The sequence below is a fragment of the Balaenoptera physalus genome (genome assembly GCF_965194825.1).
Source record: "Balaenoptera physalus genome assembly, chromosome: 18".
NCBI lineage: Eukaryota > Metazoa > Chordata > Mammalia > Artiodactyla > Balaenopteridae > Balaenoptera > Balaenoptera physalus.
In genome coordinates, this window is record NC_138899.1 from 32,089,317 (window position 1) to 32,101,846 (window position 12,530).

General features: G+C 35.3%; 1 protein-coding gene across 6 annotated transcripts in view; it reads left to right on the forward strand.

Moving 5' to 3' along the window:
• The window catches only part of KLF12 (KLF transcription factor 12), a 462,496-nt gene that overhangs the window by 136,172 nt on the left and 313,794 nt on the right, over positions 1 to 12,530 (forward strand). For all 6 annotated transcript variants that reach the window (XM_082434879.1, XM_082434881.1, XM_082434877.1 and 3 more), the window contains one exon: positions 5,726 to 5,789. In XM_082434879.1, coding sequence (XP_082291005.1) covers positions 5,757 to 5,789 — 33 coding nt within the window. In that variant the 5' untranslated portion in view covers positions 5,726 to 5,756. The remainder of the gene's footprint in view (positions 1 to 5,725; positions 5,790 to 12,530) is intronic.

The window sequence follows — 12,530 nt, forward strand, 5'->3', positions numbered from 1 at the left end:
TGTATTTCATATGTAGATGTTATTTAGATTATAGAGCCATATATACTCAAAATGGAAAATAAAGAGCTATCCTTTTCTATTTATTGTGAGAGGCATATCTAAAATCACATATTCATATAGATGTAATTTCCTGACTACCTGTGGCCTGTATTTAAAAATACCTGAACATTAGTTTGCTTCTCTACAGAGAATGATGTGTGTGCCATGGAAATCCGTGTGTCTTTTCTCAGCAGTAAGATGTCTCATGCTGTACAGGTTCAGAAGAGATACTGTAGGTGTCACCTGTCACCTAGCAACAAGCTTACTGCTTTGTGTCTTTAGTGTCTCTTTTCATTTTAAGTCAAAATAGTTATGAAAATGTAGCGCTTAGATTTGCATTTATCTCCTGAAATATTTAGATTAACCTTCAAACATTTTTAGTTCCCAAGATAACTCACCACGACAGATGAAACAGAAATAACTTTCAACAAAAAAAGACAACTTATATATCAGAAACCTTGATACAGAATAAGGCCAACATGAATCCTGTTATGTAATATCTCAGACTGAAATGCACAGGCCCGCCTGTGAGTTCCCTAATCAGCTTTTAAAAGTTGTGGTAACTGAATTGAATAGGTATATTACACCTTTATTACTTGGCTTTTTTTAAAAATCAGCACTTGAAAACACAAGATCACAACGAATGAAGTAGTGATTTGTAAAGTTGAATCCAGAAGACGGAATTCCAAATGGGATTGCTCTACCGGCATCAGGATTCAGTTCTTTGAAACAGAGCAAACTAAATTACCTGTGGGCAGAGTGGTATGCCCTGACTAGTCAGATGTCTGTAAACACTTTTAAAATGTGTTTCTGTGTCTCTGCTTAAAGATACATAAAGGGATTATCAGAGGAGCCAGCAACAAGTGTACTCATGGGCCCTGAAGTATTTTGAATGTGTTAAACACTAGCCTTTAAAGATTGAGAACATAATAGATCATTTAAGATGTGATGAAGAGCCAGCAGCCTGTTACTAGAGGGTAATGTAATGCCTGTACTGTGAGGTAGTTATTCCGAAGTAACTCCTTATTCATTAAGGAGGATAGCATCCGCTTTCATTCTGGCCAAGGTCATTTCTGTTATCCAGGATACTCTCTTTGAATTCTTATGGAAGCTGGCTGATCAAGTGGAAATTTTAGGGACGAAAACAAGAGTTAGAAAGTGAAGAATTTGGACAATCATTCTCTATTGCTTATAGCTACTGAAGAGAGAAACAGGTGTAAGTAGAATTTCTCCAGACTCTCCACTAAAAGAAAAACCAGTATTTACCATTGGTTCCAGGTAGCAATATTTTTGTGTAAAAGTAAATCTAAAATTCTTTCTAAAATACAACATTTTATGCCTTTTGTTATTTCTCATGTTTTTCATATTGGAATAAGTGACTAACTAACCCTTTGCTTTTCTTCACCTGACAATTGAGAATCATTTTTGGAGCCAGGAAAGTGAGGACCAGAACACGTGTGATAAGTTTTTTGATGAGGACAGTGCCCTTTAAAACTTCGGTACTTAGGGAAGATTTACTGGATAATTTCACAAACCTATTTGGCAGAGTTAAGTAATCTTTTAATTAGGAAATTGATGAGATAATAACTGTTATTGGAAATGTGCCAGTTTCCTATTTTATATCATGGTTTGGTTTTGATGGGGATTTGGGGAACAACCCAAAGGTCCCTTAGCATGAATAAAATTGGAGCTTCATCTATTCTATCTTGTGGTCTTAATTTGGGGAAATTCTGTTGTTTTCCTGTTTAATATCTGTCCATTGATTAAAGAGTGATGATTCTTACGTGTGCTTACGTGTATGTTAGTGCAGATTGTTGTATAGACATTACTTCAGTTAGGGTATATGGGGTAGGTAAAACAGGTATTATCCTTGCTTCTGTGGAGAAGGAAGTTGGGCCTCAGAGAGGTTGATTGAGGTTTTTAAGGTCACACAGCCAGTAGATGACAGAGGTGAAACTAGGGACAGGTCTTCTCAATCCTAAACTGTGTCTTCGTCTTCTGTGGGGTGGGTGCTACAGAGCAAAAGATGACCTTGAGTGCTCTTTGAACAGCTTCAATTGAATGGAAAACAGAAGTTAGCATTATACCAAGCTGTCCCCAGGTTTAAAACATACTGAGGTGTACATTTAAATTAAAGGTAGTTACAGAGATATACTACAAAGAGCCATCCACTAACAGTTGGGACTAACTCAGGGGTTTTAAAAGGACCCCACCATTATCTGACTTGTTACCTTGCATAGGAAATTAACCTCTGATCGTCATTGTCAAGTGGATCTTAAAATGTTCATGTGCTCAACTCACAGAAGTGCTTTCAGAACAAATATTATCATTAGGATACTTGGTAAATCCTCAAATGCTGTAAAAATGTGTGATGTTGTTTTATGTATAGTTCACAAAATTTAATGTTTATTGTGGTCTGTAGCTTAATTGCATCAAAAAAATACAAATTATATAATTAAGGCCCTAGTTACTTGGTTAAGAAATATCCACACAATTGATATAAAGGGGAGTTTATTTTTCTTTTGTTTCTTATCATTAGCTTCTCTTATTCATTTGACAAACCTTTATTTTATCTCCTAAAGTTTGCTGGGCAATGGGCTGTATATTGGGCAGTAGATGGTAGTAGAACTAGGTTAGCAGGTACAGCTTCTTGTGGGAATATAAATTGATGTAGTCTGTATAACAAGCAATTTGGGTAATATATTTTGAAAGAGTGAAAAAAGTTCATATTATTATGATCCAGTAATTATACTTATATAACTATATTCTAAGGCAATAATTAAAGGTGCAGATAGGGCAGCTAAGTACAGTGGTGTAGGATATAGATGCTTGGCTGAGGGGTGAGTGGTGGAAATCTACACTAGGCTTCCCTGGCCAGGCCCCACCTCCTGATTAGAGTCTGTCTGTGTCTTCCCAGAGAGGGCATCCTTTCTAGTTGTCCAAAGGCATCCTCCAGGCTAGCAGAGGTCCTTGTGTCCAAGATTTACGTAGAAGGATGTGTGTTATCAGTAATAGTAAAAAATCATAAACTAGTAGACAAAAATGAGGGAGTAAATAATACTGTATCCCTACAATGGATATTATGTATTTAGGGAGAAGCATTCATAAGTTCAATGTCATGTAAAAATTCTCATGGTTTATTAAAGTGTGAAAAAAATTATAGAACCAGAATGTAAGATTGAAACCAGTTTTGAAGTACCTGGTACATTCTGCTGAGAAGTGAGAACTGATGGATTGAAATATATTTTGAAGAATAGAAAGGACAAGACATATTTTGATAAGAACATGGTGTTTTAGATGACTTTTTAGTTCTTTCAAGGGGTACCCTATTATGGTTTCATAATGTAAAATAGAGGAATTATCCTCTGAATTTCAAGAGAATATTTCGCCACTGTCATATTAAAATATTGCATTTATGTTCCATTGCTTCTTAGTGGCATTTCTAGTAGTGGTGAAAGCTGTACTATATATTAGGGGATGTGTTTTGAGTCATAAGAGACACATCTATATCAGTATAGACATAGAGGGAGAGATGGAAGGAGGGAGGGAGGGAGGGAGGGAGAGTCATTGACTGACTGATCAATCGATTGGGTTAAAACTGGAATAAAATGAAAAGACCACTTCATCTTACAGGCCAAGCCCATGGAACAGGTACATTCTGGTGCATTTCATTTAAGGCTTTATGAGTGAGTGAACTCTTTTTTCTGTTCAAATGTATGGAAACACGTACAAAGGAGACCTGGCTGGATACTGCCTGTGTAGACATTGGCACAGAATGGGCGCTGCTAAGGACTCCAAGGCGTGTCCCCTCTTGAGTGTAATTCCAAATGAAAAAAAAAAAAATAAAGTCAACTGTGCCTAATAAGCTGGCTTAACTGAATGCCAAAGAAAATTCGCCTCATGAAATGGAAATTCTGAAGCAAGTTACATAATACTGAGAGACTAAATAGGAGGACTTTTAAGATCTATCCAAATGGGGCAAATGGTGTATTGTAATCAGAACTCTCCAGTCCAGCAATATCTAATTCTATTTGGTGAGATCCAAATGGTGTTGGGGGTTTGGAAGATTTTAGAAATCACATAAATATTTACTTGGTATTTGTTTAATTTTTAAGGAGTGACATAGATCAGTTTTTAAAAAGTTACTTGGTATTGGCTAACATGGAGCCACCCAAGAGTATTCATGTTAGTTGATCTGCACATTCGTATCAACTGTAAAGAGGGAAAACAGCATTCCTTTAACAATCTCTTAGTTGCTAAGAATAATAGAGCCAACTGCTCCAGCCGGAACATTTGTGACTTTCTCTTTCTTATATTAAATTTACTTCTAAAGCAGTGTCTGCCGTTTTCTCCCCAGCCTTCTCTCCCTGTTGCATGCCTTTCTTTTTCTCCCCTCCCTCCCTTATCTTTATACAGATTTTCATATCTTGTGCCCAGGATCTGTCATAGTGTCATAGCTGGAGTTTCTGTCTCTGTTTCTTCATTTCTCCATTCTGCTCTTTACATGGCTGCTAAAGAGGAAGCAAAAACCAAAACTGTTCATCAGCTATTATTGTTATTGTGTCACTCCACTAATCAAGAGCTTCAAAAATTGCAGAATTAAGGTTTTCTTTTTCTTTCCTCCAGTGGAAGAATGTTACCAACATGTGGAACTTTTTTCTCATTTTTAAAAATTGAAGTATAGTTGATGTACAATATTAGATAAGTTACAGGTGTACAATATAGTGATTCACAATTTTTAAAGGTTACAATCCATTTATAGTTATAACATACTGGCTATACTCCCTGCGTTCTACAACATATCCTTGTAGCTTATTTTATACATAATAGTTTGTACCTCTTACTCCCCTACTCCTACGTTGCCTCTCCCCACTTCCCTCTCCCCACTGGTAACCACTAGTTTGTTCTCTTGATCTGCGAGTCTGCTGCTTTTTTGTTATCTTCACTAGGTTGTCGTATTATTTAGATTCCACATGTAAGTGATATCATACAGTCTTTCTCTGTCTGATTTATTTCACTTAGCATAATAGCCTCCAAGTCCATCCATGTTGTTACAAATGACAAAATTCCATTCTTTATGGCTGAGTAGTATTCCATTGTATATGTATACCACATCTTCTTTATCCATTCATCTGTTGTTGGACACTTAGGTTGCTTCCATATCTTAGCAATTGTAAATAATGCTGCTATGAACATTGGGGTTCATGTATCTTTTTGAATTAGTGTTTTTCTTTATTTTTCAGATATATATCCAGGAGTGGAATTACTGGGTCATATGGTAGTTCTATTTTTAGTTTTTTGGGGAACCTCCATGCTGTTTTCCACGGTGGCTGCACCAATTGACATTCCCACCAACAGTGTACGAGGGTTCCCTTTTCTCCACATCCTTGCCAACATTTGTTATTTGTGTTCTTTTTGATGATAGTCATTCTGACAGGTGTGAGGTGATATTTCATTGTGGTTTTGATTTGCATTTCCCTGGTGATTAGCGATGTTGAGCATCTTTTCATGTGCCTGTTGGCCATCTGCATGTCCTCTTAGGAAAAATGTCTATTCAGATCTTCTGCCCATTTTTTAATTGGGTTATTTTTTGATGTTGAGTTGTATGAGCTGTTTATATATTTTGGATATTAACCCCTTATTGGTTCTAATTATTTGTTTTTGTGTGTGTGTGCTTTTCTTGCAGGATCAATGTGACTCTGGAAACAAATGGATGAATGAATATCCATATGAAGAGGAAAACAATAAAGGTTGGTTAGTCAGACTGTATAATCGCAGTGGCAGTCCTATTTTGAACATTAATTTTGGGTAGTTATTCTCATTAGAGCACTTCTTTGTCTGACTGTGAGACAGAGGTCAATGGTTAGAGACAGTCATCTATCTATAAAGTGTGATTTTTGTTTTTAAACACTTAAATATAAAAAAAAATTATTAGAGGCAACCCTTCTTTGTGCAAGTCTAGCTGTTGTCAGTTTCCGGAACCGAAGCTGGTTTAAGAATCAACTTTCAGATGATAATTAAAAAATGGAAAACCACTTGATACAACTGATCACTGGGACACACACACACAAAAAGCCAGATTTTGTTTAATATATATCAGTTCCTACCACAAGCATAATCCTAATCCTAGTGCTGTATGGCATATGATTGCTGTCAAATGCTGTCCTCTTTGCACCTGCAGTCTTGGCTTTCGTCAAGGGCATAGGATGATTATGAAAGGCTTTTAACTTTGGTTTTTCACAGAAAAGTACTGGTGTAAATTAGAGGGTAAAAAAATCCTGGGAATTTCAACAGTAATCAAGTGCTGGCTATCACTTTGTAGTATTTATTTGAACTTTTTGTGTACTTCATACTGGTCATAATATAAACATCATAAATTAATACTAAGAAAATGGCAATATGTTAAAGCATCTCTTATTTCATAAAGCCTAGTACAGAGGTATGTGCCTCATAACTCTTTATATAGCTGCACAACACATACAGTTTCATATTTTCCTTCCCCCATTGCTCCTGCTATCTTCAAATAAATGTACATCATGTCTTTTTCTGCCAGCCCACCTTCACAGATACTTACAAATGATTTTCCAGATTACATCTTTCACTTGAAATTGCCTTCTTCCAATTCCGCATCCATTCATGATGAAAAGTCTTAACAAGTTAGGCCTAGAAGGAACATATCTCAACATAATAAAGGCCATATGTGACAAGCCCACAGCTAATATACTCATTGGTGAAAGTATGAAAGCTTTTCCTCTGAGATCGAGAACAAGACCAGAGTGTCCACTCTCACCACTTCTTTTCAACATAGTACTGGAAGTCCTAGCTAGAGCAATCATGTAAGAAAAAGAAAAGTTGTCAGAATTGCAGAGGAAGATGTAAAATTGTCTTTATTTGCAGATGGCATGATTTTATATATAGAAAGTTTTAAAGACTCAACCCAAAAAACTGATAGATATGATTAATGAATTCAGTAAAGTTGCAAGATACAAAATCAACATAACAAAAATCAGTAGCGTTTCTATACCCTAACAACAAAGTTTCTGAAAAAGGAATAAATTGATTCAATTTACAATAGCATCAAACACAGTAAAATACTTAGGAATAAATTTAAGGAGATGAAAAGGAATAAATTTTAGGAGATCTCTATGCTGAAAACTACAGGACATCGATGAAAGAAATTGAAGAAAACACAAATAAATGGAGAGGTACCTCATGTTCATGGATTGGAAGAATTAATACTGTTACAGTGTTAATATGACTGAAAGCCATCTATAGATTCAGTGCAATCCATATCAAGATTCCAATTATGTATTTTACAGAAGTAGGAAAAAACATTTCTAAAATTTATATGGAACCACAAACGACCTTGAATAGTCAAAGAAATCCTGAGAAACAAAAAACGGGAGATGTCACATCACACTTTCTGATTTCGAGCTATACTATAAAGTTATAGTCATCAAAACAGTATGGTACCGGTAGAAAAAAAACCAACAAATAGACCAATGGAACAGAATCGAGAGCCCAGAAATAAACCCAAACATATATGGTCAACTAATATTTCACAAGGGAGCCAAGAACACTCAATGGAGAAAAGACAGTCTCTTCAATAAATTGTACCAGGATAACTGGATATACATGTATGAAAGAATGAAATTGGACCCATATCTTACACCACTTACAAAACTTAAGTCAACATAGATTAAAGACTTAAATGTAAGACCTGATACCATGAAACTCCTACAAGAAAGTACAGGAACAAAGCTTCTTGACATAGGTCTTGGTAATGATGTTTCAGATATGACACCTAAAGTACAAGCAACAAAATAAAAAATAAACAAGTGGGAGTACATCAAGTTAAAAAGTTTCTTTACAGCAAAGGAAACCATCAACAAAATGAAAAGACAACCTACAGAATGGGAAAAAAATATTTGCAATCTGTGTATCTGATAAGGGGTTAATATCCCCAAATAGAAGGTGCTCGTACTACTCAGTAGCAAAACCCCCCAAATAACGGAATAAAATAATGGTCCTAAGTCTGAATAGACATTTCTCCAAAGAAGATATCTGAAAGGCCAGGAACATAAAAAGATGCTCAATATCACTAGTCATCAGAGAAATGACATATTACCTCACGCTTGTTAGAATGGCCACAATTAAAAAGATAAGAGATAATGCTGACATGGATGTGGAGAAAAGGCAATCCTTGTGCACTGGTTGGTGGGATTGTAAATTGGTGCAGCCACTATGGAAAACGTTATGGAAGATCCTCAAAAAATTAAAAACAGAACTACCATATGATCCAGGAGTTCCACTTCTGGGAGTATATCCAAAGGTAATGAAAACACTAACTTGAAGAGACACCTGTACCCCCATGATCATTGCAGCATTATTTCTAGTAGCCAAGACATGGAAACAACCTGTCTGTCAACAGATGAAAAGATAAATAAGATGTGGTATATATACACAATGGAGTATTATTCAGTCATAAAAAATGAGGAACTCCTACCATTTGTGACAACGTGGATGGACCTTGAAGGCATTATACTAAGTGAAATAAAGACAAAGGCAAATACTGTATGATTTTACATGTATGTGGAATCTAAAAAAAAAAAAAAAGCCTTTTTTCCTTGCTAAAATTTCTCCTTCGTAGTATTTGTTTCTGGAAAATTTTTAGCCCTCTAGAGGGAGTTTTGACTCAGAGATGATAATAAGGTAGATTTTTGGGTAATGTTCTTTTTTATGATCTCAGTATTACCTATATGGGTGCATTTACTTTGTGAGAATTAATTGTACTGTGTACTTATTTGTATGTGGATTAGTGGTGTGCTAGTAAACTGGCTCTAGGGCATGGGGTGGGGAGGCCTGATCTGTAATATTTGTCAATTCCCATGGTGTAAATATTCCCACTACGGCTGGTTTCAATGGTTTAACAAAGAGCTTGCAAGATTCCTTAAAATTTAACAATTGGCTCTCATGAGCTGGAGGTGAGCTAGCTCCAGCAAACCACTGATAATTTCATGTATAATGTAACGTTAAACAATTTTCTATGCTCCTTAAGACAAATAGGGCAAATGTAGTAAATTCAGATTTTCCTGACTCATCGCTGTGTAAACATGGAAACCTTCACTCATTATCATGCAGAAAGCACTTATCCCTTTTCTTATGTATGATGTTGATCTTATATTTATGTTTTTGTTCAGTTGTAATTAAATTTTTACGTTTGAGTGGATCAGTGTCAGCTTTGTAAGTTTATACATTTTGACAGTGTCATTGCTCTGTAACTAATTTTATGACAACTGAAGATTATCGCAGAGAGAATCTTTGTGTTAATACTTACCCTGAGGATAGACTGAAAATATTATCTTGATTAAGTATAATACATTATGTGTGATTCATTCTAAATGATCGTGCCTCATAGCTCATAATTCATGAGTTCAGAAGTCTTTATAGAGGAAGGAGCAGTGAGTATTTCACTTAATGTGTTTGTCCCAATGAATTATGTTTTTCTTCTTGCTGTTCCTTATATTTCTCAATCTGTGTTTTCAGTTATAGATGCCTTAGAACAAAGAGTACATTGATGCTTGTTTTTAAACCTGCTTGAATCAGGTGGTGTTAGTTTTAATACGATCTGATTCAGAGAGAAAATTGCAGTTTGGAAATTTATCTTTTCTATATTTCACGTATATTCCCAAGGTCAGTTTTAAGATGACGTTTTTAAAATGTCAGCAGTGAGTGCAACATTGCCACTGTCTACATAATTGAAAAGGGATTTGAATATGGCTCTTAAAACTATTTTGTACATTTCCAGTTTGCCAGTGGTGATAAAATCTTGCCAAGAGCCACAGAATATCGTGCTATGCCTTCCTGCTTATGTTCAAATATTTAAACAGCCTAAATAGCATTAGTAAAATTTCTTTTGTGGCCATATCAATAGTCTTATTTTCAGGTGCTGTCTTCATCTCTTTCAACCAATCAATCAATTAATAATATATAAATACAATATATAAATATATATATATATTATATATATATTATATACATATATATATATGTGTGTGTGTGTGTATATTCACATTAAGTTCTTTACTCAGTTTTTAAGTTCTTTCTTTTACTCCATTTCATTGCACTTGAATTTGTCACTTTACCATTTGCCATTAGATAACATTAAATAAATTCTAAAAAGCTCTCAGTTATCCATTATTTTCTATTCACATATATCGGCATAAAACCTTGTCTATGTGCTCTTTAACATATTTTAGCAGTTGCTCTCATTGTGAATGTGTGTGGACCTGACTCCACAAACCTGGCTTTGCTCCACTGTTTTCCAGCCATTTCAGTGCGTTTCCCAAGTGCTCTCAACAGCTGGTTTAGAGCAGGTGTCCAAAACATATGCATGTGTATACATTAGTCCAGCTTATCAGAGTTCATGTTCCAACTTTTGCTCTGTGACTACCTCTGATGAACAGCTGCTTAAACCATTCAGCGTTAACAGTGGGTAAGTTTTCCTTTTTGGATTTGGAAAGCAAGAGGACAATAGCAGGCCTTTCTGGGAAAGCTTTAATTCCCTACAGAAAAAAAGCTTGCTTCATAGCGATGGGCATATACAGGGTGGTTACTTTAAATTTCTTTTCCATGAAGTTTCAAGGCTCTTTCTTCACACAAGGTAGAAAGACTGTAATAGGAACAATACAGCCTTTCTTCCATTTTGAGCTAAGTAGTTATAGTTGTTGAGAAAGCCCCAGTTGATGTAAGTGAAATACATTGTCAGCGCTAGGCCACTATATATTTATGCAGAGTAGCTGCCTGGGCAGTAAACATGGAATCACAAAAAGTCAAAGTCTTGGCTCTGCAATTCTCTGCCTGTATGATCTTGGACCAGTGACTTCTTTCTGAATTTTAATTTTCTCAAGTGCCAAGTGGAACTAATAACACCTGTCCTACCTATTTCAAGAGTTGTTATGGGGTGAAAGAAAATATGACACATTTATGAAAGTAATTCAGAGCCGTAGAGTTCTAAAAGTACGGGTCCTGCTTGCTACTATTATTTATACAGCATAAGACAGAGATTCATGACTTTGTTGTATGACGTCACATCACAAAGTCAAGTATTTTCAGAATTGGAAGTGCCCACAAAGGTCATTGACTCTAATCTGTGCTTGGTACACGGCTGTCTTTTCATAAGAGTTGGTTGGTTACTTTAGCGCTGTATCTTGAGTACTCCCTGGAATTTCCTACTGCATGTGGCAGTTCATCCTGTTTCCAGGCATATCTAGTTATATTAAAAGTTATTCCTTTTGTTGAGCCTAATCAGTAGATTTGATAATGATCCAAACTAGTAGGTATATAGCATATTTATTAAAATATAGTCCTGCATGAGGTCATTCTTCTGTCAAGTCCCGTCTCCCTTGGGTGTCTGATTTCTTAGACCTGGGATACGAGAACAAAATGATATACAGGGATTTGAGAAAGATTATGCAGTTATTGAAGTAGAATAATGGCTTTATTTTTTGAAAAGATGATGCATTGCTCATTTTAAAACATTAAAGCATGCAAAGTCCCATCACCTCCCTGTCTCACACCTATTAGCATTTGGTGACCATTATTTGCAGCATCTCTGTGTACATATATACAAGTAAAGAGAGATGGTTTTACAAAAATAGGATCATATTTATACTTTGTATTTCTAATATAGAGTTATTTTTGTTTGCTTCTGATGCGATGGAAGAAATAGAAGCTGAGTTGAAACCAAAGGAATTTATTATTTTCAAGTTAACGTCCTTTCCCCAAAGTGATGCTATCATTTGAGAGTTAAGAGAAAAAGAAAATAAAAAACTTTGAGTTCTGATAATTCTGTGTTTTTTTTTTAATGACTGAATTTAACTTCAAACAACATCTTTTGACTTGTTGCTATGAAAGATGGGTAAATTAATGACATTTCTAACTCTTTTCCCTCTTGTTTTACTATCTTCTTAAAACTTAGGTTATTAACATTTATTTTCTGATTGTTAACTGTAATTATCAAAGCTATTTAGTATTCTTATTTTTCTCAGAAATATGGAAATACTACTTTACTGTCACCTGGTATTTGGTGTCACTGTTAAGGCTGAAGCAAACTGGTCTTTGCACTTGTTCTTGTCTTGCTTTTTGTTCAGATGTCCATGGACTATTTTTAGTAAGCTAGAAGTTCAGTAACTTCATCAATTTTGCTTCTTGGTTTTTATCATTCTGTATCAGTTTTACTTGGATCCTGCCATTCAACTCGGAGAAGTAGACTCTGTTTTTATGTCTTCAGATTTAAATATTATATTTAAGGTGTCTTTTCTATTTGTTCTCTTGTTTAGTAACCCTGAAGATAGGTATAATGTTTCTCCTTGGTTTTTTGTATCTGTGGTCTTCACCTTTAACGTTTTTATTTCACTTAACTGTGCTTTCCCATTCAACATTTTTTCTTACTATCTTTTCAGTCAAATTCTTTGTTATTTTTTAGTTCC